Raw genomic sequence first — 27,469 nt, 5'->3', positions numbered from 1 at the left:
CATTAAAAAAAGCCCACACTGCGGAGCCATGTGCCGGCATCCTGGGAGCACCAGAAGTGACCGTGCATGGTGGATGGCTCGCTCCAGATACATTTAAAGTCTGCTTTTTGCCTCCTGTGACTTGCGAGCTCTGCCTACTTCTCCTCCCTCTCTCCATCTCTCCCTCTGAACTCCCCTCCTCTTCCTCTCTTGTGGGCACCCACATGACGTCCATCGACACTTCATCATCGTCACCTTCACCACCACTGACATTTGAGATCTCGGAGTAGGCAGCAATAGCTGGGACCTCCCTCCTTGGGCTGATCTAGGTACTGTCATCAGACCGCTGGGTGGTGGCCGTTGCATACCTCCTTTTCCTCATCCGATGTCAAGAATGGCTGTGCATCGGTAAGGTCTGGGAATGAATGGGAAAATAATTCCTCTGACTCGAGTGGAGGGACTATGGTGGTGGTGGTGGTGGTGGTGGTGGTGTCTTTGGGGGTGCACACAGCAGAGAGTGAGGAGGGTGCAGATACAGAGGATGAGGAGAGTGCAGAAGCGCAACTCTGGTGCGTCCTTTGAAGTAATCGCACGCACCTTCTCCATCTTCCCACTTAGGCTCCGGCCTGGTGCACCTGCCCGACCCCTAGCACCCCTGTGGGTGGCCTGCCTCTTCCTCTGCCTGTCATTTTCAAAATGACCCTGTGCCTAAGTCCCTAGAGAAGAGCAGTATTTGTGGAAGCAGGTATATCGCAGGCCTCAATCAATATTTGGTGGAAACAGGTATATCGAACCCCTTAATCAGTATTTTGTGAAAGCAGTTATATCGCAGCCCCATTCAGTATTTTGTGGAAACATGCATCTCGCAGGCCTCAATCAATATTTGGTGGAAGCAGATATATCCATCCCCTTAATCAGTATTTTGTGGAAACAGGTATATCGAACCCCTTAATCAGTATTTTGTGGAAGCAGGTATATCGCAGGCCTCAATCAATATTTGGTGTAAACAGGTATATTGAACCCCGTAATCAGTATTTTGTGGGAGCAGGTATATCACACCCCTCAATTATGATATTTTTTTGCCACAACAGTTATATCACACCACCCTGTTTATTTGGGGCAACAGGTATATCGCAGCCGTCAATCAGTATTTTGTGGAAGCAGGTATATCACACCCCTCAATAATTTTTTTTGGGGGCAACAGGTATATCACAACCGTTGCAAATAGTTGTTCCAATAGCGCTTGTCCCTTTATATAGCTGCGGTATCACAGCAGAACTGCACACAACTGCTGCACAATACAAATGCACTATAATAGACTTTATATGTTAGAAATATCACACCCCTCATTATATCACACCTATCGATAGCACACCTATACTAGTCCTTAAAAGGACTTTTCTGGCCCTATTAGCTAGCGTTTGGTGTCCTTAACAGCCTGTCCCTGCTCCACACAGCAACCTCTCCCTACACTGGCAAAACACAGAATGTAAAATGGCTGCCAGATCGGGTTCTGTTATAGGGTGGGGGTGTGTCCATGTGCTGAAACATCTTAATTGGCTGTCCTGTTCGACCTGATGGATGTGTCATGGGTCAAAGTTCGGCGCAATGCAAAAGAATATGGTGCCGGCGGACATCGCCATATGTTCACATGTTCGGAGAACGTGCAAACTTCGCCACGAAACAACCGCCGGGCGAACCGAAAGGCCATCTCTACTTGGCACCTGCACACACTGCCAAAAAGTAACAATACCTGGTTTAATAACCATGATATCACTGTGCTTGATTGCCCAGCAAAGTTGCCTGTCCTAAACCCCATAGAAAATCTATGGGGTGTTGTGAAGAGGAAGATGAGAGACACCAGACCCAACAATTCAGACAAGCAGAAGGCCGCTATAAAAGCAACCTCAACTTCCATAACACCTCAGCAGTGCCACAGGCTTATTGTCTCCATGCCACACCTCATTGATGCAATAATTTTTGAAAAAGGAGTCCTGACAAAGTATTGAGTGCATATGCTGCACATACTTTTCAGTAAGCCAACATTTCTGTATTAAAATTCATTTTTTAATTGGTCTTCTGCAGTATTCCAATTTTCTGTGATACTAACCTTTGGATTTTCATTAGCTGTAAGCCATAATCATCAACATTAAATGATATAAACACTTGAAATAGTGTGTAATGAATCCATATATGAGGTTCACTTTTTGAATTGAATTACTGGAATACATTAACTTTTCAATTACCGGTATATTGTAGGTTATAGAAACTTTGTGTGGAGACCAGATGCCGAACTAAACATGATGCTTTTTATCTGTCCCCTTGTCTATGCATAGGCAGACACTTACATATACTTTTTGGCAGGTTATGATTTCTCTCTTTAGGGCAGTGTTTCTAGTGTATAAATTATTTCTATAATTGTGTAAATAATAAGTACTCACCAGATCTAAATTTCCAGGTTTTAACGGCTTAAAGAGAATGTAATGAGAAAATATAATTAATAATTGATATTCAGTTATGCACAAATTTTATAAACAGAATTAGTAATTCACCCATTATAATTGTATGCAGGGGTGGACATAGACAGCACAGGGCTCCTGTGTAACAATGGTATGGGGTCCCCTCGCTCACCAATAGCTAACTCAAGATCCTTTTACACTTGTAAGTGATTGGCTCCTTTTACATGGGTTGTTATCATTCTGGAAAGATTGCCAATATACAATAAGTCGACCAATCCTTGTTTAAAGAGTCTTTTATATGGGCAAATGCAAACTGTATGGCGTTCCTTCCCGATCATCGGTCCCTGTAACAGGACCTTTACAAAGAGTGAGGTGCACTTTATAGAATCTATCCTTTATGTCTCCAGCAAGCCCTTCTCTAGTGGATCACAATCCACTAGTTACCTGTAAGCCGGGAAGAGTACAGTTATTCCAATGAAGCAGAGTCAGTAGCCCTGGTATTTTCTGGTCCAAAAACAAAACCTCCTGCCTAATAATAACCCTCTAAAAAGTTAGCATTATAATTATTAGGTCAGAACACAAATACCTGTAGGTTGTTAAAGAATGTGTATCTGAACAGAACAGAAGGTTGCATTCAATTTGGCCATACAACTCTATATATCCTTCACCATGACATCAAGTTCTGATCTAGTCTGTTAGTTAGGACAGTGCTTTTAGAATTTTTACATTTTTAATTTTTTTTGCAGTTTGCATACAAATCATACAGAAAACAATAGTGACAAGCCCTGTAAGACTAGAAGCCTTATGTCAGAGCATGGAGGCTGTACGGCTGCGTACTGGCCTCTGCCATGTGACCGAGCTCTTATCCTCAGGGAAGTTTCACAGGCAGTGTTGTTTGGAAAAAAAAAACGCACTTTGTGATGAAGTATATGCACATGGAGGATTTTTCCACAGGAAATCAGCTGCAGAACATGCAGGAGAATTTCTTGGTTGACCTTTGGATTTCTAAACAGGATTTGTATTAACTGCCGCAGAGCTGCACATGGTTTACTACCATTCAAAATGGGGCTAATCTGTGACCTTACGAATGGCAATGCAGATTATTTATTTTAAATACGCTTATGGCTTTGACTCAAAAACTACAGTGGCCTTTTTTCCAAAAGCACTGTGTGTGAAGCCAAACATAAAGGAACCTGTCACCCTGAAAAACGGAATGTAAGCTGGAGGCAGGATGTTATAGAGCGGGGGGAGCTGAGCAGACTGATATATAGTTTTATGGGAAAAGATTCAGAACAGGGGCGTACATAGATCTCATAGGGTCCCATAGCAAAACTTAGTATGGGACCCCTGCATCTAGTTTCCCAGTGTATGTGCGTCAATTACTCCCAGACAAAGCAGACATTGCTACTTTCACACTCGCGTTTTGGCTTTCCGTTTGTAAAATCCGTCATGGGCTCTCACAAGCGGTCCAAAACGGACCAGTTTTGCCTTAATGCATTCTGTATGGAAAAGGATCCGCTCAGAATGCATCAGTTTGCCTCCGATCATTCTCCATACCGCTCTGGAGGTGGACACCAAAACGCTGCCCACTTGACGAAACAGAGCCAAATGGATCCGTCCTGGCACACAATGTAAGTCAATAGGGACGGATTTCATTTTATCTGACACAATCTGGCACAATAGAGAACGGATCCGTCTCCCATTGACTTTCAATGGCGTTCATGACGGATCCGTCTTGGCTATGTTACAGATAATACGTTCATGACGGATGCATGCGGTTGTATTATTGTAACAGATCTGTTTTTGCAGGTCCATGCCGAATCTGCCCAAAACAAGAATGTGAAAGTAGCCTAATTTATGCGTTTTCTTTTTAATAATTAAGTAGAAGAAATTTTCATGAAATACAAATTGTAATTTAAAAAAAGTTCTGTTTGGCCTCACCCACTTTATCCAGCTTTCATGTCGGAAAAAGGGTGAAGAGGTGCTTTAAATATATGGCGCTCTTTCTTAATACCATATTTCTCAATGTGTTTACACCAGAAAACTGGCAAATATACATTGATAAATCTCCTGTTTCTCTTGTATTACAAAGCTACCAGGCTGCCTGCAGCCACCACTAGGGGGAGCTCAGTGAATAGGAATTATTACAAACTACCATGGAAGCAGTAATAATCTCTTTGCATTGAGCTCCAACTAGTGGCGGCTGTGTGAAAATGCAGTGTTTGCAATCGCGTGGCCTGCCTCTATTTCAGGTATGCCACTGCAGTACAACTTTTATTTTATACATTTACGTTCCTGTTCATTCTGGCTTTGAAGTCCAGGACTCGGTCCTATGAGTGACTGACAGCCTTCCCTCTATGACTGTGTATACAGAGAGCTGTCAATGATAGGAGCGCCTCCTTGACTTCAAAGCCCAGAATGAGCAGGAATTTTAATGTATAAATTATAAGTTTCACTGAATCTTCTTCCATTCAACTATATATCAATATGCTCAGCTCTTCCTGCTCTATTACATGTCGTCTGCAGCTCAAACAACATGTTCAATGTGAGAAGTTTCCTTTAGGCCTCATGCACTCGACCGTGTCCGTTTTGCAGTCTGCAAACTGCGGATCTGTGCGTTCCGCATCTTGCAGAACAGAATGTCCGGCCCACAGTAGAGCAGTTCTATTCTTTTCTATGATGATTCTTGTCCATGATACTGCTTTGATGCAGACCCAAGCCACGGTCATGTGAATGAAGCGCCAAGTTGGCCATATACGTTATATAGCCGTTTGCTGAAGCCATTCCTCTCAACCAGTATCCACTCTAAGCTTCGCTCTCTAAAAAGGAGAGGGTTAAAACAAAATACTAAGGAGGATTAATGAACCCAATCTCAGCTTTACCTGCTGCAGAGTTTGCAATTTTTAACTCTTTCAAGTCCAGCTTAGAGGGAACAATGCTCCCTTGGCCAAGGCAGCATGTGTTCTGAATGGGGAGAGTGGAGTAACCCGCTGTCAATCATCTCCGAAGTGGAACTACTTTTTAAGCCATTAATATTGAGACCAATGTATTATCTCAGAAAAGTTGAATCTAGTGAATAAACCGTAAATTACACATTACCTGGCACAGGGGGTATTCTGTCATGGTATCGTGATAAGGCTATTGTAATGATAAAAATAGTTATTAAAGCGCGTCATATACAGTAACATAGTAACATAGTACATATGGCCGAAAAAAGACATTTGTCCATCCAGTTCGGCCGGTTATCCTGCAAGTTGATCCAGAGGAAGGCAAAAAAAACCTGTGTGAGGTAGAAGCCAATTTTCCCCACTTTAGGGGAATAAAAAATTCCTTCCCGACTCCAATCAGGCAATCAGAATAACTCCCTGGATCAACGACCCCTCTCTAGTAGCTAAATACAGATAAATGAAAAGAAAATTACGAGGTTTGTATACAAAAAGACAATGGTAATATGAACTAAACCAACCTACATTACTGCTGAGAAATGAGATCTCTTTAACAGTGACCTCTCCAGAAATCCCTAATGTGTCCACATCCTGGAGCGGAAGACGATAATGGAAGTCCAGGAAATGCTGTCCACCAACACTGACCTATATTGGAGAAGAAAATGTCCTCAAATAAGAAAGCACCCACAGCTGTGTTTATCACTCCTTGTGTCCTAATCCCTATAGGGTTCTCTACTAACAAGATATAAGGGATATATAGAGGGTCCAGCAGTACATACAATCTTACTACAGTATATGTATACAAACAGTAGTAGTTGAAATTAAAGGGGTATTCTCATGACGCCGTTTCATACTTACCTGCTCCCGGCACGCTGTCCACTTCCTGGTTTCGGCACTCGGCAGGGGGCGGGGTCCATCTTGATTGATGTCTTCTCCCGACCGGGCCGCGCGCTGTACTGAACGCGCACGCCGAGACCGTGCATGCGCCCTGGTGACTTCATCCTGGCAAGTATACTATACTGCGCGGTCTCGGCGTGCACGCTCAGTACAGCGCGCAACCGGCCGGGAGAAGATAAGAAGCCGTCTGCGCACGCGCGGCCACCACGATTCCTGAGAAGAGCAGTGGCCGTAACCAGGGGAGACGGAAGACAACAGTCAGGTAAGTATAGGTTTATTTTCTACTAAGGGGTGGGAATTTGTTAATTAAATATATTTAGAAAAATGATCACTGTTAAATCATTAACAGATTTAACAGTGATCATTAAGATGATAATACCCCTTTAACTGCAGTTATCATGGTAGTTATGTGCAGCGAGCCCAGGAGTAGCGGATGAAGGATGGGAGAGGTAGTGGCTCTGGTGGTGGTAGTTATACCAACAAATAACAGTAGAAAGAATAAAGAAGACCAAAGGTGGCCAATTGGTAAAAAGTGGAAAACAGTGTCCACCCGATGGAACCAAAAGGACACCCGTAATTGTAACTCGGTACTAGCTCCCGAGTGAAACAGGCGAAAAACCAAGGAAACGGAGCTCATAGTACCGTATATAAAAATATATAATTTTATTATGACATGATTAAAATATAAAGCAATAAATAATAATATACCGTTAAAAAGTAAAAAGAAACAAAGAAAAAAGAACGCCACCCTGGGATAGCACACGTGTCAAATGTAAAACATGATGATCAATGAAATAGATAATATATGGTACAGTGACAGACAATTGACCAAAAATACAACATGGGTATCGGTTGAGTCAGCAATCAAAAAGATACCTACACGGCAGAAATGGACAGGGTTTGCATGCAAGTGTAGTATAAATCAGGTAGAAGCAAACCCCAATAATAACCGGGTATCAAATGGCCTGAATCTAATGCCGTATAGGTAAAAAAAGAGGCAGTGACTCACCAGAAAAGACTGTGCTATATCACCCAGGATGGCGTTACCCCAACGCGCGTTTCGGCGTGCCTTCGTCCGGGGGTAACGCCATCACTGTAAATCATCTATTTACAGGCTCACTCCACCAATCGGATGCTAATTGTACGTACTTGTCCCCACCTGTGCATGTGTGCTGGCGCGCGCGGCTCCAGTCAAACTGCGCCCAGCCACCTCCCGGCCGGCCTCCCGCCTACACGCCCACATCACGTGACCAAGCCACATGATCGGACGATGATGGCGTGAGGACGCACAGGCGAGAGGCGCCAGGGGCGGCGCCGTGCACCGCGCGCACACACCACAGGGGAGGAGAAGAACAATAACATACCACATTATATAAATTGACTATCTGCGCAAAATGTAACATAAGTTATATGCACCTCAAATATTAAATATGCAAAGCATGGTAGTGAATGATGCAGAAAATACAAAAGAATATAATAATACATAAATACATGATGTGATTATACAAGAGTGCATAAACAGAGACATGTAAATAGTCATAAGTACATTAGTGTAAATACATTTTGTGCTGAAACAAACAATTATAATATTACATGGTGACACATATATTTATTAATAATAAAGTGCAAATGTGCCTAAACAATACATGAGTAATAATGCATAATACCGAGAAAAAAAAATCAAAAATTTCTACGTCTGTTTATCATAACCATGGTAAGGACCAGCGACAAAGTCTTGATAGATTAAAAAACATGTCGGATGTAATTTATAAACCAGCCGACAAAGGGGGAAATTTAGTGGTATGGCCCCGGGGTATGTACAGTCGTGGCCAAAAGTTTTGAGAATGACACTGTCATGACCAGCGTGCCGATCACATATGTGATGCAAAGGGAGGGAAATGGGAAGGCCCTGTCCAAGGGAGAAGGAAAGGTGGTGACCCCTAACTCACCTTGAGGCTGGCACCTGACTGCCCTGACGTCCCTAGACGGGATTCTCACCCGTATGCCGATCACGTGCCTAAACCCTGGCTTTCCCTGAGATAGCCCTACGTAGTGAATAGGGCGGTGGGAACAGTAGTCCGCACCACTAACACTAAAGGGAAACACCAAGGAGAGGACAGACAATACAGACAAACATATAATCCCAGGTGGGCGACAACAGCGGACAACAAAAGCCCAACAGGGATCCGGAGGGTAACGCTCTGGAACAACAACCAGGAATCACAGCTACACAGCTCCAGAGGGTCAGTATAGAAGTCCAGGCAGGAAGCTCTATATCTGGCAACCAGAGAAGTGGGAGATGGGAATATAAGGAGGTTGGGATTGCTGGACAAGAAACAGCTGAGGAAGAGAAGCTACGGATCCCTGAGTGAGCCAAAAAGGATTGCAAGGCAAACCCAGAAAGCTACCATTAAGAAACAGCACTATCTTTAGACATAGAGCGCGCAGCCACCCGCTGCGACTTCCTGACCCCGGGTATAACGGAGTCAGACGTGGCTCTTGACACCCTCGTGACAGACACAAATATTAGTTTTCACAAAGTTTGCTGCTAAACTGCTTTTAGATCTTTGTTTCAGTTGTTTCTGTGATGTAGTGAAATATAATTACACCCACTTCATACATTTCAAAGGCTTTTATCGACAATTACATGACATTTATGCAAAGAGTCAGTATTTGCAGTGTTGGCCCTTCTTTTTCAGGACCTCTGCAATTCGACTGGGCATGCTCTCAATCAACTTCTGGGCCAATTCCTGACTGATAGCAACCCATTCTTTCAGAATCACTTCTTGCAGTTTGTCAGAATTAGTGGGTTTTTGTTTGTCCACCCGCCTCTTGAGGATTGACCACAAGTTCTCAATGGGATTAAGATCTGGGAAGTTTCCAGGTCATGGACCCAAAATATCAACGTTTTGGTCCCCGAGCCACTTAGTTATCACTTTTGCCTTATGGCACGGTGCTCCATCGTGCTGGAAAATGCATTGTTCTTCACCAAACTGTTGTTGGAAGAAGTTGCTGTTGGAGGGTGTTTTGGTACCATTCTTTATTCATGGCTGTGTTTTTGGGCAAAATTGTGAGTGAGCCCACTCCATTGGATGAGAAGCAAGCCCACACATGAATAGTCTCATGATGCTTTACTGTTGGCATGACACAGGACTGATGGTAGCGCTCACCTTTTCTTCTCCGGACAAGCCCTTTTCCAGATGCCCCAAACAATCGGAGAATATGACTTTGCCCCAGTCCTCAGCAGTCCATTGTCACGACCATGCTTATGGTCGTGACTCCCCCGCGTGCAGTTGCCTGCGGCTTGGTCTTATTGTTCAACCACCTGTGAGTGCTGTTAATATGTTGCCTCACGTGTGGTTGCTGCTGGCAACATGATGTTTTGGCAGTATAGCGGCCTGAGCGGTTGCTAGGCAGCTTGCTGTCAAGTGCATGCGGTTGCACCTGGCTTGGTGTGTTTGTATGTGTGCACTTTCCTTGTTTGTGGTGCACGAGGTTTTGTATGTGTGAATTGTGACACTTTGTCACCTGCAATTGCCCGTGGCAACGTGTGGTTTGTGTACATGTGGTGGCAGTGTCTCGGCCTTCTGGCTGTTTCCCAGGACATGGTTGCCAGCTGCAGTGTGATTGTTGTTTGTACACTTCCCCTTTAAGTGGCTTTTTCCCTTGCCTGGTGTAGGAAGGGTTAACTCCCTTCTTAGTGTGTGAACACTGGGTGTGTGTGTGTGTGTGGGTGTGGCCACTTGTGGCTATTTAGCTCCTGCTGGATGCCAGACTCTGGGGGGTACTTCAGCCATGGTTAGCTGATGTCATCCTCCTGGTTTATACCATCTGCCAGTGAGGGCCACCCTTGTGGTCATAAACTTTATGTCTGATGTTTGAAGAGGTCTTTATGGTCTATCGGTTTATTGCAACTATGAATGTCCTGGATTACCTGTGTGATATCTGTTGTGTTCTGTGTCCCTCATATGTTTGTGGACAGCAGTAGTTATGCACGGGTTCCAGTCAGCGTGGCTGTGGCAGGTAGGTTTGGAACTGCTTTAGTTCACCTGCCATATTCATATGTTGTATTTGCTTCCCCTTCCTTGCAGCTTGGCCTGTGAGACTCCTGTTCGTCCGCATCTAGGAGGAACAGGTCGTCTTACCCTGCTCCTAGTTCAGGGCCACCCTGTGGGCTAGTAGGGACCCCCAAGGTTCCGGAGTATGAGCCCTCCTACCATCAGGGTCGGCTCATACAGCTAGGAGTCAGGGTCAGAACTAGGGACGTAATAGGAGGTGACCTGCTCCCTGATTCCTGTCCTGGCCAAGCAGCGACCACCATCTTCAATCATCGCACGGCTGAGGGTTTTCCCCATCCTCAGCCGCGACATCCATTCACCAAACTTTCTGCAGAAGATCAGTCTGTCCCTGATGTTTTTTTTTGAGAGAAGTGGCTTCTTTGCTGCCCTTCTTGACACCAGGCCATCTTCCAAAAGTCTTAGCTCACACCTGCCTGCTGCCATTCCTGAGCAAGCTCTGCACTGGCGGCACTCCGATCCCGCAGCTGAATCCTCTTTAGGAGACGATCCTGGCGCTTGCTGGACTTTCTTGGACGCCCTGAAGCCTTCTTAACAAGAATTGAACCTCTTTCCTTGAAGTTCTTGATGATCCTATAAATTGTTGATTGAGGAGCAATCTTAGTAGCCACAATATCCTTGCCTGTGAAGCCATTTTTATGCAACGCAATGATGGCTGCACGAGTTTCTTTGCAGGTCACCATGGTTAACAATGGAAGAACAATGATTTCAAGCATCACCCTCCTTTTAACATGTCAAGTCTGCCATTTTAACCCAATGTCATGCCCGGCTCTGACTGTGTGCGGAGGTCTGTCAGATTGGCAGCACGTGTCTAACCTTTTGTTTGTTTTGGAATCATGCTGGATCCGCCTTCCTTCAGGTGCTCTGGGTGGGTTCATTGGCTTAAATTGCCTTCAATCCCAGAGGGCCGTGCGTGTTATAGCTTTCTGTCTGGCCTTGGATTCAAGGAAGGAAGGATTGTCTGTTCCAGCTCAGATAAGTTTGATTTCTGTTTGTGTTGTTTGCGGTCTAGGCTATTTGTGTGTCTTCTGCCCCTTCTCCCCTCTCACCATCTCAGGGATTCTAGGGTGTTTGCAGTCCAGGCACGTGGACACTTCATTCCTACCATTAAGGTCTGAAAGTGGGCTTAGCAGCATAGGGAGAGAAGTCAGGGATGTGCTAGGAGGTGACTTGTCCCCAGCATCTAGCCTAGACACGTGTGTATTTGGTTGTTTGTGTATCTGAGTTCCTGTCCGCCGTGACATTATAACACGCCATACTGTGACTGCCATCACTCAGCGATTTTGTGATGGCGTCAATTGATGCACTGGTTGACCGCATGCAGGGATTGTCCCTGGAGGTTGCGGATCTGCGTGGTTCGGTCACACAGTGTCAGAGGGTTCTGGCATCAGGTGCAGGTCAAATTGGTGGGGAGCCTAAAGTCGCTCTTCCCGAGAAATTTACAGGGGGTGCGGATGATTTTGTCTGCTTTAAAGAGTCATGCAAACTGTATTTTCAACTGCGTCCATTGCCGTCAGGTGATGAAAGTCAGAGGGTTGGTATCATCATGTCTCTGCTTAAAGGGGACGTGCAATCCTGGGCTTTTTCTCTGCCGCCCGGTTCTCTGGCCCTCCGGTTGGTGGAGGAATTTTTCAAAGCCCTGGGATTGATTTACGATGACCCAGATCGGGTCTCAATGGCAGAATCTAAATTGCGTAACTTACTACAGGGTAAACATACTGCTGAGGTTTACTGCACAGAGTTTAGGAGGTGTGCTACTGAGTCGGGGTGGAACGACCCCGCCTTACGTAGTCAGTTTTGTCAGGGGTTATCTGAAAGGTTGAAAGATGCCCTGGCTTTTCATGAGTACCCGGATACTCTAGAGAATGCAATGTCTCTGGCTATACGGTTGGATAGACGTATCAGAGAGAGGTGTAAGGGTCCCTCCATGCAAGGTATCCCTTCTGCATGTGGTTTTGTCTCACCTGCTGCCCAGGGTGATATTACTTATAACTCTGGGGTAGGGGAGGAACCCATGCAGTTGGGTCAGATATATCTTTTCGTTCTGGTAGGAGAAACTTTAGGAGATTACATAAGCTATGTTACTACTGTGGTAAAAGTGACCATCTTGTTTTTGCTTGTCCTTTTGTTAAATCACGTGATGATATGAAAGAAAGAGAAACCATCCTGACTCTTGGAAGCATGAATGGAGTAGTGGAACAAGCAAATATGCAAGCTCCTTGTAATTCTCGTTTTCTCCTTCCAGCTATGGTGTCGCTAGACTCAAGAAAATTCTTTGTTGAGGTATTCATTGACTGTGGTGCTGGGCTAAACCTTATTGACTTTCTTTTCCTTCAAAATCTGGGTCTAAGTATGTGCACTTTGGAAAGGGAGATTCCGGTGTTTGCAATAGATTCTTCACCTCTTTCTCAAAGGAGTCACACTCATATTGCACATAATATTCAGTTGAGGTTGGGTGATTCACATGTAGAGATTATTTCTTGTTTTGTCATGAGGAATTTGCCTGCTCCTTTGGTCCTAGGTTTGCCTTGGTTGACAAAACATAATCCAATTATTGATTGGCAGGCAAGACAAATTATTGGTTGGGGAGAGTTTTGTGCGGAGAATTGTCTTGGCACATCTATCTCAGGGGTGTCCACTGCGGTTCTACCTCAATATCTCTCAGACTTTGCGAATGTCTTTTCGGAGGGTGGGACCCAGGAATTGCCCCCTCATCGTGACTATGATTGTTCAGTTAATCTCATCCCAGGAGCTAAGTTGCCAAAGTCTCGCCTTTACAATCTTTCCCAACCTGAAAGAGAGGTCATGCAAAAGTATAATCGCCGAGAGTTTGGCAAAAGGTCATATTAGGCCATCTAAGTCTCCGGTGGCAGTAGGTTTTTTCTTTGTCAAGAAAAAGTATGGATCACTGAGACCGTGTTTGGATTTTCGGGAATTGAACCGTATTACGGTCCGAGATCCGTATCCCCTTCCTTTGATCTCCGATCTTTTTGATCAGATTGTTGGTGCCAGGGTGTTCTCCAAGTTGGATTTGAGAGGGGCCTACAATCTGATCAGAATCAAGGAAGGGGATGAGTGAAAGAAGGCCTTCAACACGCACGAGGGTCATTTTGAGAATCTGGTTATGCCTTTTGGGTTGACGAACGTGCCAGCGGTATTTCAGCGATTCGTCAATTACATTTTTCATCACTTGGTGGGGAGGTTCGTGGTGGTTTACTTGGATGACATTTTAATTTACTCTCCTGATCTGAAGACCCATCAGGATCATGTGAGACAGGTTTTGACGATCCTTCAGGAGAATAAGTTATATGCCAAATTGGAAAAATGTGTGTTTTCTGTGCAGGAGCTTCCGTTTTTGGGATATCTGCTTTCCGACTCTGGTTTTCGTATGGACCCCGAAAAAGTCTGGGCGGTTCTGGAATGGGACCGACCAGAGAATCAGAAAGCTTTGATGCGATTTTTGGGGTTTACTAACTATTATAGAAAATTTATTCTAAACTATTCCACCATTGTTAAACCTCTGACTGATATGACAAAGAAGGGCACTGACGTCTCTGTTTGGTCGGAGGAGGCATTGCAGGCCTTTTCGACTATTAAGGAGTGTTTTGAGTCTGCTCCCATTCTGGTGCAGCCCGATGTGTCTCAACCATTCGTGGTGGAGGTGGATGCATCAGAAGTAGGGGTGGGAGCGGTGCTGTCGCAGGGTTCATCTCCTGGCAAATGGGTCCCGTGTGCTTTCTTTTCCAAGAAGCTCTCGGTCGCCGAGAGGAACTATGATGTGGGAGATAGAGAGTTGCTGGCTATATAATTGGCCTTTGAGGAATGGAGTCACTGGTTGGAGGGGGCTTATCACCCAGTTACTGTTTATACGGATCATAAGAATTTGGCTTACCTGCAATCTGCCAAGCGTCTGAACCCTAGACAGGCTAGATGGTCACTGTTTTTTACCAGGTTCAATTTTGTTGTCACTTTTCGTCCGGGGGTCAAAAATATCAAGGCAGATGCGTTGTCTCGCAGTTTTCCTGGGGTAGGTGATTCAGAGGATCCTGCTCTGATTTTGGCCGACGGGGTTGTGGTTTCCGCCCTGTATCCCGAATTGGAGATAGAGGTGTTGGGAGCTCAGGAGGGGGCTCCTGGTTCTTGTCCCCCAGGGAGGTTATTTGTTCCCGAAGAACTGCGATACAAGGTTTTCAAGGAACATCACGATACTGTCCTTGCCGGACATCCTGGTGGTAAGTCCACCTGTGACCTTGTGTCCCGGAGGTTCTGGTGGCCCGGGTTACGTGGCAGCCTGTGAGACCTGTGCACGATCTAAGGTTGCTCATACTCAACCGGCTGGGTCACTCCTTCCTTTATCTATTCAGTCTCGTCCTTGGACGCACTTGTCCATGGACTTTATTACGGATCTGCCGAGTTCCTCGGGGAAAACTGTAATTTTGGTGGTAGTTGATCGTTTTAGCAAGATGACTCATTTTATATCGTTAACTGGTCTGCCTAATGCCAAGACTCTTGCGCAAATTTTTGTTGACAATATCATGAGATTGCATGGTATTCCTTCGGATGTGGTTTCTGATAGTGGCACGCAGTTTGTCTCCAGGTTCTGGAGGGCCTTCTGCTCTCGGCTTGGCATTCAACTTTCGTTCTCTTCGGCTTTTCATCCACAGTCGAATGGTCAGACGGAGCATACTAATCAGAACCTGGAGACCTACTTGAGGTGCTTTGTGGCGGAAAATCAGGAGGACTGGTCCTCATTCCTGCCCTTAGCGGAGTTTGCTTTGAATAACCGTAGACAGGAATCCACGGGTAAGTCGCCATTTTTTGGCGCATATGGTTTTCATCCTCAGTTTGGTACCTTTTCTGGGACTAGTTCCTCTGGGATGCCAGAGGAGGAAAGGTTTTCTTCCACCTTATCCTCTATCTGGCGGAGGATACAAGTGAATTTGGAGACTATGGGTGAGAGATATAAGCGAATGGCTGACAGGAGACATGTGACTGGTCCGGACCTGTGTGTGGGTGATCTGGTGTAGTTGTCCACTAAAAACATTAAATTGAGAGTGCCATCTTGGAAACTGGGTCCAAGATTTATCGGCCCGTACAAAATATCTGCGCTGATCAATCCAGTACCGTTTCGACTGGATCTTCCGAAGACTTGGAAGATCCATGATGTGTTCCATAGATCTTTATTGAAAAAATATGTGAGACCAGTGGAACCATCGCCATTGCCCCCTCCTCCTGGTTCTGGTCGATGGGAATTTAGAGTTCGAGATCTCCAGGATTCTTGACTCTAGGGTTCTTCGGGGTTCCCTTCAGTATCAGGTACACTGGAGGGGACACGGCCCCGAGGAGAGGATGTGGGTTCCGGCACTGGAGGTCAACGCCAGCCGACTGGTTAGGGCTTTTCACAGAGCCCACCCGGATAAGGTTGGTCCAGGGTGCCCAGAGGTCACCCATAGAAGGGGGGGTACTGTCATGCCCGGCTCTGACGGTGTGCGGAGGTCAGATTGGCAGCACGTGTCTAACCTTTTGTTTGTTTTGGAATCATGCTGGATCCGCCTTCCTTCAGGTGCTCTGGGTGGGGTCATTGGCTTAAATTGCCTTCAATCCCAGAGGGCCGTGCGTGTTATAGCTTTCTGTCTGGCCTTGGATTCAAGGAAGGAAGGATTGTCTGTTCCAGCTCAGATAAGTTTGATTTCTGTTTGTGTTTGCGGTCTAGGCTATTTGTGTGTCTTTTACCCCTTCTCCCCTCTCACCATCTCAGGGATTCTAGGGTGTTTGCAGTCCAGGCACGTGGACACTTCATTCCTACCATTAAGGTCTGAAAGTGGGCTTAGCAGCATAGGGAGAGAAATCAGGGATGTGCTAGGAGGTGACCTGTCCCCAGCATCTAGCCTAGACACTTGTGTATTTGGTTGTTTGTGTATCTGAGTTCCTGTCCGCCGTGACACCCAATCAGCCTGACATAATGATCTCCAGCCTTGTGCTCGTCAACATTCTCACCTGAGTTAACAAGACGATTACTGAAATGATCTCAGCAGGTCATTTAATGACAGCAATGAAATGCAATGGAAAGTTTTTTTTGGGATTAAGTTAATTTTCATGGCAAAGAAGGACTATGCAATTCATCTGATCACTCTTCATTACATTCTGGAGTATATGCAAATTGCTATTATAAAAACTTAAGCAGCAACTTTTCCAATTTCCAATATTTATGTAATTCTCAAAATTTTTGGCCACGACTGTACTTAGCTTATCGACAGTTGAAGAATCAAACGTGTTACCAGAAATTCACTTTTAATCCCTCATTTTCCTTTAGAGGTGAATTGATGAAAATCTTGGACACTGGATTGGAGAGGAATATCATTTCCAAACAGATGTATGAAGCCCTTATTATTCAGTAACCCTCTATTCCAACTCTGTACTTGCTACCTAAACTTCACAAGAACGCCTCCGTACCTCCAGGTAGGCCTATTATATCGGGGTGCAATAGCATGGTAGAAAACATCTGTAAACTGCTGGATTTTCATCTTAAACCAATTTTGGAAATTGTTAGGGATACATCTGACTTGCTACAAAAGATACAGGGAATTACTCTAGAAGAGGACACCCTTATGGCGACCTGTGATGTGGAATCCCTCTATACGAGCATTCAACATTCTGATGGCTTGCCTGTGCGTCCTCACGCCGTCATCGTCCGATCATGTGGCTTGGTCACGTGATGTGGGCGTGTAGGCGGGAGGTCGGCCGGGAGGTGGCTGGGCGCAGTTTGACTGGAGCCGCGCGCGCCAGCATACATGCACAGGTGGGGACAAGTAGGTACAATTAGCATCCGATTGGTGGAGTGAGCCTGTAAATAGATGATTCACAGTGATGGCGTTTACCCCGGACGAAGGCACGCCGAAACGCGCGTTGGGGTAACGCCATCCTGGGTGATATAGCACAGTCTTTTCTGGTGAGTCACTGCCTCTTTTTTCACCTATACGGCATTAGATTCAGGCCATTTGATACCCGGTTATTATTGGGGTTTGCTTCTACCTGATTTATACTACACTTGCATGCAAACCCTGTCCATTTCTGCCGTGTAGGTATCTTTTTGATTGCTGACTCAACCGATACCCATGTTGTATTTTTGGTCAATGGCCGGTCACTGTACCATATATTATCTATTTCATTTATCATCATGTTTTACATTTGACACGTGTGCTATCCCAGGGTGGCGTTCTTTTTTCTGCTTCTTTTCACTTTTTAACGGTATATTATTTATTGCTTCATATTTTATTCATGTCATAATCAAATTATATATTTTTATATACGTTACTATGAGCTCCGTTTCCTTGTTTTTTCAACAAATAACAGTAGCAGATCATACACTGGCACTCACTAGGGCTATGCAGTGACAGAAGGGAACATCCTTTCTTTCCTCGAGGCACTCACTGGTGTTTAGGTTCGTGCCTGGTGATAAGTGGGGTGCCCTTGATGTTAGGCGTTTGTCTAGGGGCAAGGCAGGAGAGCAGGTTCAGTGACTGGCAAATGCTAGATGCAGTAACCTTGCCAGTTGGTATCAATAAATAAGTCTCTCTTTACTAAATTGCAAGATAGGAGTAGTAGTACATCCAACAGTCACAAGTCACAGTTCCAGGTATGTCACAGTGCATTCTCTCCCAATAGCAATGCGTGAACAGCAGTAATGATGAAGTTTGTAGTACTCATTCTCTCTGATTCAAGTTTCTTAACAGAACCGTAAGCAGCAATGAGGTTCTTGTGAACTATTTATGCAATTCCCGGGCTGAGGGGTGAATATTTAAGATAAATTTGGCCAGGGCATCTGAAAGTATGGCAGGGTCCATTAGCAATATTCCCACTCACAGCGGTCAAGTCTTTCTGCCATAAACATGCACAATACCTTGCTGACTGACTCCAATGCATGGTCTTCTAGATTATGGACCTTCAGATTTTTCTTCTCTCTGGAGCACTTTTGATGATAAAGTTGCTTCCTGGGCTGTAGATGTCTCAGAGCTGAAGGTTCTCTGAGGAGCTTGCGCATGTAGCACAGCTAGAACTCTCTACTGACTAACCAAGGGGTGGACCCAAGTCCATCTCCTGGCAACCTAAGAGGATGAGTCAAGGTGCTTAACCATCAACTGTCCATGTAGTGCTATTAGGTATACAAATACATCAGAACATTTCACTTTACAATATAGCATTACAGCAGTTACCGTTTTGCAGTAGTCCTGTTCGGGGGTACTGTATATGTCATACTTAAAGCGACTGCCTCATTAAGACAATGCATTTACTATACAAAGGATAGGAGATAAGTGATTGTCAAGCGTCCGACCTCTGGGTTCCCTTTGATCATAAGAATATTTGCCCATGGTTCCGATTTGAATGGAGCCACAAACTGACGTGCATGTCTGTAGCTCCATTCAACTCTATGGGGCTACTAGAGATAGGAGAAAAACAAAGAAAGCAGGAACATTGAGGCTGGAATCCCATTTGTGCCATGGTTTTCATATATTATGGCAAATACGCTCTTGTTGTGCTTCAATTTCTGGAAGAACCGCACTGCGGACACAATGCACTTTAGTGGCACACCCATCCTACAAAGTAACATACTTGACTGTGCTTGGTTTACTCAGTTAATAATGTTCTCCATTCATTTGTGCTTCCTTCCATTTTAGGTTGGACTGACTGGAGGATGAAAGGTTACTGATGTTTAATATGTTTATTCATGTGTATTTAAAAATGTGCAAACTAGTTATACTAATGTGTATTTAGATGGCCATTCTGCTGGAGCTGCTATAGGAAACAAAAAAATAGGGTTGTCTCCTACCAAATTGTGTGTGATGTATGCTGCAGCTAATGTGACAGGTGGATGAGAAGTGATGACCTGGTTGCAGACTGGATGTTTGGTCCACTCCTCAGTCCCAGAGAAGGAGTTTGGCTGGAGAGTGACAAATTAGCCAAAGAAATAAAGGTATGGAGAGGAGTCACCATGGATGAGAGGTGAGGGAGACCAAGATAGCAAGCCTGATAGTGTAGTGCAGAGGGTCTTGGGTACAAGGCTGAAATGAGGTGGTTCTGACATTATCCTGTATGATACCCTACTAGATATATGGATGTAAAGTTGCCATTAAAAGTACTTTTTGAGAGATTGTCATCTGTAAAGCACTGAACCTCTTTGTAGCCTCACCTTGAGACCATTACGTTTAGGAACCTCTTTGTAGTAAAGTCTGAGTTAAGTTCTCTCTGCCTGCCTGTGCCCCCTATACGCCCTCAGTATGTGACCCCAGCTTGAGACACGTTTGAGCAAATGAGGCTATGAAGCTGGTGGAAAAGGGTCATCCAATGTGGGTTCTGCAAGTGTGCTGACTCCTGTATAATATTAGTACCAAGTAAATCCATGCATTACTTTGGCTATCCCTAGAAGCCCATTCATTGAAAAACGCAGGGGAACCGCCTCATTTAATGGCAAAAATCTTTTATATCAAAAGTTGCACAATCCCATTGCATGGCAATTCAGCATATAGCACAGGAGCAGACTTTTCAAGCATTTTGCTTGAATGCATGCTTGATAAAAGGGGAGGAATTCCCAAACACGTAGCTTCACGTCTACTACAAGCGCACTATGCACTGTATCCACTCTAACTCAGCTTTTGGACTTTTAACTGTACCAAATATAATTACAGTTGCAAGAAAAAGTATGTGAACCATTTGGAATTATATGGATTTCTGCACAAATTGGTCATAAAATGTGATCTGATCTTCATCTAAGTCACAACAACAGACAATCACAGTCTGCTTAAACTAATAACACACAAAGAATTAAATGTTACCATGTTTTTATTCAACACACCATGTAAACATTCACAGTGCAGGTGGAAAAAGTATGTGAACCCCTAGACTAATGACATCTCCAAGAGCTAATTGGAGTGAGGTGTCAACCAACTGGAGTCCAATCAATGAGATGAGATTGGAGGTGTTGGTTACAGCTGCCCTGCCCTATAAAAAACACACCAGTTCTGGGTTTGCTTTTCACAAGAAGCATTGCCTGATGTGAATGATGCCTCACACAAAAGAGCTCCCAGAAGACCTACGATTAAGAATTGTTGACTTGCATAAAGCTGGAAAGGGTTATAAAAGTATCTCCAAAAGCCTTACTGTTCATCAGTCCACGGTAAGACAAATTTTCTATAAATGGAGAAAGCTCAGCACTGCTGCTACTCTTCCTAGGAGTGGCCGTCCTGTAAAGATGACTGCAAGAGCACAGTGCAGACTGCTCAATGAGGTGAAGAAGAATCCTAGAGTGTCAGCTAAAGACTTACAAAAGTCTCTGGCATATGCTAACATTCCTGTTAGCGAATCTACGATACGTAAAACTCTAAACAAGAATAGATTTCATGGGAGGATACTACAGAGGAAGCCACTGCTGTCCAAAAAAAACATTTCTGCACGTTTACAAGAAACACACAACACTATGTGTGGAGAAAAAGAGGCACAGCACACCAACATCAAAACCTCATCCCAACTGTGAGGTATGGTAATGGGGGCATCATGGTTTGGGGCTGCTTTGCTGCGTCAGGGCCTGGACGGATTGCTATCATCAAAGGAAAAATGAATTCCCAAGTTTATCAAGGCATTTTGCAGGAGAACTTAAGGCCATCTGTCCACCAGCTGAAGCTTAACATAAGATGGGTGTTGCAACAGGACAACGACCCAAAGCATAGAAGTAAATCAACAACAGAATGGCTTAAACAGAAGAAAATACGCCTTCTGGTGTTGCCCAGTCAGAGTCCTGACCTCAACCCGATTGAGATGCTGTGGCATGACCTCAAGAAAGCGATTCACACCAGACATCCCAAGAATATTGCTGAACTGAAACAGTTCTGTAAAGAGGAATGGTCAAGAATTACTCCTGACCGTTGTGCACGTCTGATCTGCAACTACAGGAAACGTTTGGTTGAAATTGCTGCCAAAGGAGGTTCAACCAGTTATTAAATACAAGGATTCACATACTTTTTCACCTGCACTGTGAATGTTTACATGGTGTGTTCAATAAAAACATGGTAACATTTAATTCTTTGTGTGTTATTAGTTTAAGCAGACTGTGATTGTCTATTGTTGTGACTTAGATGAAGATCAGATCACATTTTATAACCAATTTGTGCAGAAATCCATATCATTCCAAAGGGTTCACATACTTTTTCTTGCAACTGTGTATTGAAGCTGGATTGAAGCTAAAAACTGAAAATTCTGACCCTGTATCCTGTGCTATATGCTAAAATGCAATGAAATTGTGCTATTAAATAAGGCGGTTCTGCTGCATCATCCAATGTGGGTTGCCATTTCTGTTTTGTGGGATCTTAAACTTTACCAGATCACTTCCCATATGTCTCTTACCTTTACTTTATCAGCAAGAAAAAGGAAAAGGAGCACAAAAGACTCTCCTTTACGAAGTGGCAATCCTGAGAACTTGAATTCATCCAGCCACTGGTTTTTACGTAGCGTATTGCAGATTACATGTGCATCAGAAGAAGAAAAGCGTGGATTGAAATGAAAGGCAATGTCAGAGCGAGGACGAGTGCTGCAACCACACTGAAAGTCAATTTGGAACCTGAGAATCAAAAGCAGATATTACTAAAGTTGTCCATGCCACCATGATGGCCTACAGAGCAATCAAGGTACTGTAGATGCTTGTCAGTGGAGGACATCACAAATCTGTATTTGTAGCTGATGAAATGCCTTTTTTGGTATATACTGCAGATCCTCGTTAGCTAAACCAATATATAATCATAGGTATGCAGAGATACAATTTGAGCCCTTAGCAGTCTATGGTCACTTTATTATGGATCATGGCACACCAGAATTGTGATTACCATATGCACAAGGTCTAAAACCGATTTTTCTGGAGTAACCTAGTGTTTTTCTGCCTGGTTTTCAAGTATGCACAGAATGTTAATTGCTTGAGGTAGGAATCTCAAATTTAAAGTACATTCACTACATTAAATGTTTTTTTCCCCCTGATTTAACTGTTTGTTGGAAAGCTTTAAACTGTATATAAACGACAAGTTCTACAACTTTATAATATACATTAACGTTCTCAGTTTCTGTTCACATACCTAGTGCTGCTCTCAACTGAGAACTTGATATAACTGTATCCATTCTAGGTAATGCTCTCTGACCCAAACAACCTAGACACCCAACTGATACATTGTAGCACACTACATAATATTTGCAGCTGATGTGTTTAGTTCACAAAACATTGACTAGACTCTATACAACGGAGTCCACTTCGCAGCTGAGAACAGGACAGGTTATGTGGTCTTATTCACTGACACCAAACAAATATGGGGATGTCACATTAAGATAACATCTCTCCTATCCACAGGATAGGAGATAAGTGCCTGATTGGTGGGGGTCCTACTACTGGGGCCCCGTCATTCACAAGAACAGGAGTCCGTGTTTTCCATTTGAGTGGAGATTCATAAATGCATGTCAGCCATAGAGATGTCCCGAATAATTCGCCGGCGAATAGTTCCCCGCGAACATAGCTTGTTCGCGTTCGCCGCGGCGGGCAAACATATGCGATGTTCGGTCCGCCCCCTATACATCATCATTGAGTAAACTTTGACCCTCTACCTCACAGTCAGCAGACACATTCCAGCCAATCAGCAGCAGACCCTCCCTCCCAGACCCTCCCACCTCCTGGACAGCATCCATTTTAGATTCATTCGGAAGCTGCATTCTTAGTGATAGGAGGGACAGTGTAGCTGCTGCTGATTTAATAGGGAAATCGATAGCTAGGCAAGTGTATTCAGTGTCCACTGCAGTCTTGAAGGACTCATCTGATCTCTGCTGTAAGGACAGCACCCCAAAAAGCCCTTTTTAGGGCTAGAACATCAGTCTGCTTTTTTTTTTTTTATTTCCTGTGTAATCAAATTGCAGTTGCCTGCCTGCCAGCGTGTGTGTCAGGCTCACAGCCCTGCAAGTGCATAGTGTCACCAGCGCAACTTATATCTGTTGTCACATTCGATTCCATTTAAAGAAAAAAAAACTATTTTGACTGAATAAATAGCAGTCAGTTACACACGTGTTTGTGTGTTTAAGGCCCAGTGCAGTGCATAGTGTCACTTCAGCGCAACTCATATCTTGTGTCACAGTAGCTTGCACGCATAGTACAACTTAACTAATCTAAAAAAAAATGACAGGCAGAGGCAGGCCACCCCGCAGGGGCAGTCGTGGTCATGGTGCTGTGATTCCCTTTGGCCCTAGACTAATGCCCAGTGTTCAGAGGCCACGTACCCTGAACTCGAAAAGTTCTGAGGACACAGTTGACTGGCTAACACAGGACACCCAATCTTCTACAGCTTCTGCTCGGAATCTTGACGCACCATCCTCCTCCAGCTCAGCTTCGGGCACCTCTCAAGTTACCACTCGCCCGCCTGCCGCCACCACCAACACTAGCACCACAGCTGCTTCACTTGATCTGTCAGAGGAGTTATTTACACATCAGTTGGAAGAAATGAATGATGCCCAACCATTATTGCCAGATGATGTAGATAACAGGGATATGTCTCAGTCAGGCAGCATTACACACATGGACGTACGGTGTGATGATGATGTTGTACCCGCTGCTGCTTCCTTTGCCGAGTTGTCAGATACAAGTGAAGCGGTTGATGATGACGATGTGTCCGTGGATGCCACGTGGGTGCCCGCTCGAAGAGAAGAAGAACAGGGGGAAAGTTCTGATGGGGAGACAGAGAGGAGGAGGAGACAAGTTGGAAGCAGGGGGAGGTCGTCGCAAGGAGCTAGTGGCACAGTCAGACAGCATGCATAGGCACCCGGGGTCAGCCAGACAGCACGCCAATCAACGCATGCTGTTGCCACCACCAGAATGCCGTCATTGCAGAGCTCAGCAGTGTGGCATTTTTTTTTGTGTGTCTGCCTCTGACAACAGCGATGCCATTAGCAACCTGTGCCAAAATAAACTGAGTCGTGGGAAGTCCAGTCCTCCTTGCCCCCTCTCAACCATCCGCCACTCCGACTCTCGCCTTGAGCAGTTCCTGCTCATCTGCCCACAGTCAGGTGTCTGTCAAGGACATGTTTGAGCGTAAGAAGCCAATGTCACAAAGTCACCCCCTTGCCCGGCGTCTGACAGCTGGCTTGTCTGAACTCTTAGCCCGCCAGCTTTTACCATACAAGCTGGTGGAGTCTGAGGAGTTTCAAAAATTTGAGGAAGGATGATGATTGATGATGAATGATGAATGATGATGAGCCACAACAGCCATCCCAGGGTGCTCGTTGTCACCTATCTGGTACCCATGGTGTTGTACGTGGCTGTGGGAAGAACATACCTTCAGTGAGATCACTGAGGACGAGGAACGGGACATGAGTAGCTTGGCATCCAACCTTGTGCAAATGGGGTCTTTCATGCTGTCGTGCTTGTTGAGGGACCCTCGTATAAAAAGGCTGAAGGAGAACGACCTGTACTGGGTGTCCACGCTACTAGACCCCCGGTATAAGCAGAAAGTGCCTGAAATGTTACCGAATTACCGCAAGTCGGAAAGGATGCAGCAGTTCCAAAATAAATTAAAAAGTATGCTTTACACAGCGTATAAGGGTGATGTCACAGCACAACGGGAATCTAACAGGGGAAGAGGTGAAAGTAATCCTCCTCCTCCCACGACCACGCCGGCAAGGACAGGACGCTTTACAGACGTGTTGTTGATTGAGGACATGCAGAGCTTTTTAAGTCCCACGCATCGCCACAGCCCTTCGGGGTCCACCCTCAGAGAACGACAGGTAGCAGACTACCTCGCCTTAACTGCAGATATCGACACTCTGAGGAGCGATGAACCCCTTGACTACTGGGTGTGCAGGCTTGACCTGTGGCCTGAGCCATCCCAATTTGCAATAGAACTTCTGGCCTGCCCCGCTTCAAGTGTCCTGTCAGAAAGGACCTTCAGTGCAGCAGGAGGTATTGTCACTGAGAAGAGAAGTCGCCTAGGTCAAAAAAGTCTAGATTACCTCACCTTTATTAAGATGAATGAGGGATGGATCCCGAAGGGACTGACAGTGGGCGATACATTCCACTAAAAAAGGCCTGATGAGATGAGCTGCCTTGGGCTAAAAATGGTCCACACGCTGCTGTATTTTATCTCTGAATGCCGGATGATTTGCGTGACTTATCCGCCACCAACTAGGGTTCAAGCCGCAATGTTTTAGGGCACTTTCTGCCTGGGAAAAAAATATCAAATTTTCTGGCTGCTGCTACAGCAGCGGCTGCAACAATACCTAAATTTTCAGGCATGTGTACATGCCTGATTTTTCTGGCCTCTGGTGCTGCACTGTGGCTTCAAAAACCAAACAAAAAAAAAGGCACATACATGTGTCAATTCCCCTTCGTGATCGTTACCTTGTTGTGGTGAAGGGGCTTGCGTATCACAATGAAGCGACCACCTCTATAAGTGTGTTGGCAATGGCAATGTTGGCACACCCCAGATGATAAGGTCGTTGCTTCATTGTGAACAGACCAATAGCGATCGGCTGGAGAATTTTGCATAGAAAAAACATTAATTTTTTTTGTGAACATCTAAGGGGATCATTAAAGCCTACTAGGCCAACAATGGGCCCACACTGCAGAATCATTGTTTTCTGGGTCACTTAACTGTCACTGAACTACCTCAGCACGACCATAGGCTTTGAAAAACCCCCATCGCCTGCAATCTCCCAAACGTGCGCACGAGCACAGTCATAACTACACCAAGATTGACGCATAGAGGAATAAAATTTATGTCATGAGCGTGTCAACTATTGACAACTCTTTGCGGTTGTCTAAAATCTATTCCATACACGTCCCCTGATAGGGGACGTAACAGGGATTAAACTGATAAGAATAGAACAACATAACACACCACTCCTATCTGGTGGCACATTAGATTGCACGCGCAGTGCCCCAAATTTGAAGTAGGAGGACCGACCAAGCATCTTTTTCCATCTCCCCGTTCCTAAAATCGATGCCATATACACGTCCCCTGATAGGGGACGTAACAGGGATTAAACTGATAGGAATAGTACTACTTAACACACCTTATAATAACGCAGAGAGAGGCAACGCAGAGAGAGGAGTCTGAAGAAGAGGAGTCAGAGGAGGAAGGTAGAAGAACAAACACAGCAGGCGTCCCAGGGGGCTTGTTGTCACCTTTCGGGGACCCTTGGTGTTGTACGTGGCTGGGTGGAGGAAGAGACCTTCAATGACATCAGTGAGGACAAGGAACGGGACATGGCTAGCTTGGTATCCAACCTTGTGCAAATGGGGAGTTTGCGGTTGTGCAAATGGACTGTTTGCGGTGCGTTAAACGGGGAGTTTGGTCTGTCACTGTGAAGCGGGCGTAACCCTTACACTACCTGATCGATACAACATCATACCTGATGTTTTAAAAGCACGTTATTCCAAACAAACAATTTAGGAATGTTAGGTGATTTATGCCCTTTATGGATTAAAAACCGACTCTGCGTCAACTACGTAATTTTCCATGGGAGTTTTCCATGGATCCCCCTCCGGCATGCCACACTCCAGGTATTAGTCCCCTTGAAACAACTTTTCCATCACTATTGTGGCCAGAAAGAGTCCCTGTGGGTTTTAAAATTCGCCTGCCAATTGAAGTCAATGGCTGTTCGCCCGGTTCGCGAACATTTGCGAAAATTCGTGTTCGCGAACGGAAATTTTATGTTCGCAACATCACTAGTCAGCCACTCCATTCAACTCTATGGGACTGCTGGAGATAGAAGTGCTTGTACTTGGCTAACGGGTATGGGGGGTAGGGCACACTACCAATAGTGAGGAGTGCAAAAACAGTTCAAATAGAAAACCATAATGAAATGCACATCCAATAGATATAAAATCAGTAAAGCAATTTTATTGGACTGGACAAACATACAAACACTTGAAAAATGGTATACAATGAACAATGTGCCGGTATAGGTGAAACCAGGCACGGATACACACCCCACCAAGGTCCACAAATAGGGACCAAACACATGCTGTCCGAGATAATTTAAAGTCCAATTTAATGCAAAAAAAGAAAAAGTAATATATAAATAATAATGTAGCATCAAG

General features: G+C 44.9%; 1 protein-coding gene across 7 annotated transcripts in view; it reads right to left on the bottom strand.

Moving 5' to 3' along the window:
- Nucleotides 1-27,469, bottom strand: part of LGALS12 (galectin 12) — a 250,297-nt gene that overhangs the window by 10,234 nt on the left and 212,594 nt on the right. For all 7 annotated transcript variants that reach the window (XM_040410682.1, XM_040410684.1, XM_040410678.1 and 4 more), the window contains 4 exons: nt 21,751-21,964; nt 5,909-6,028; nt 5,538-5,576; nt 2,421-2,447 (listed from right to left, as the gene is read on the bottom strand). In XM_040410682.1, the coding sequence (XP_040266616.1) occupies nt 2,421-2,447; nt 5,538-5,576; nt 5,909-6,028; nt 21,751-21,964 (400 nt within the window). The remainder of the gene's footprint in view (nt 1-2,420; nt 2,448-5,537; nt 5,577-5,908; nt 6,029-21,750; nt 21,965-27,469) is intronic.

This window comes from Bufo bufo, chromosome 10 (genome assembly GCF_905171765.1).
Source record: "Bufo bufo chromosome 10, aBufBuf1.1, whole genome shotgun sequence".
NCBI classification, from domain to species: Eukaryota; Metazoa; Chordata; class Amphibia; order Anura; family Bufonidae; genus Bufo; species Bufo bufo.
Note: the sequence above shows the minus strand (reverse complement) of the source record. Positions and strands in the feature narration are given on the sequence as shown.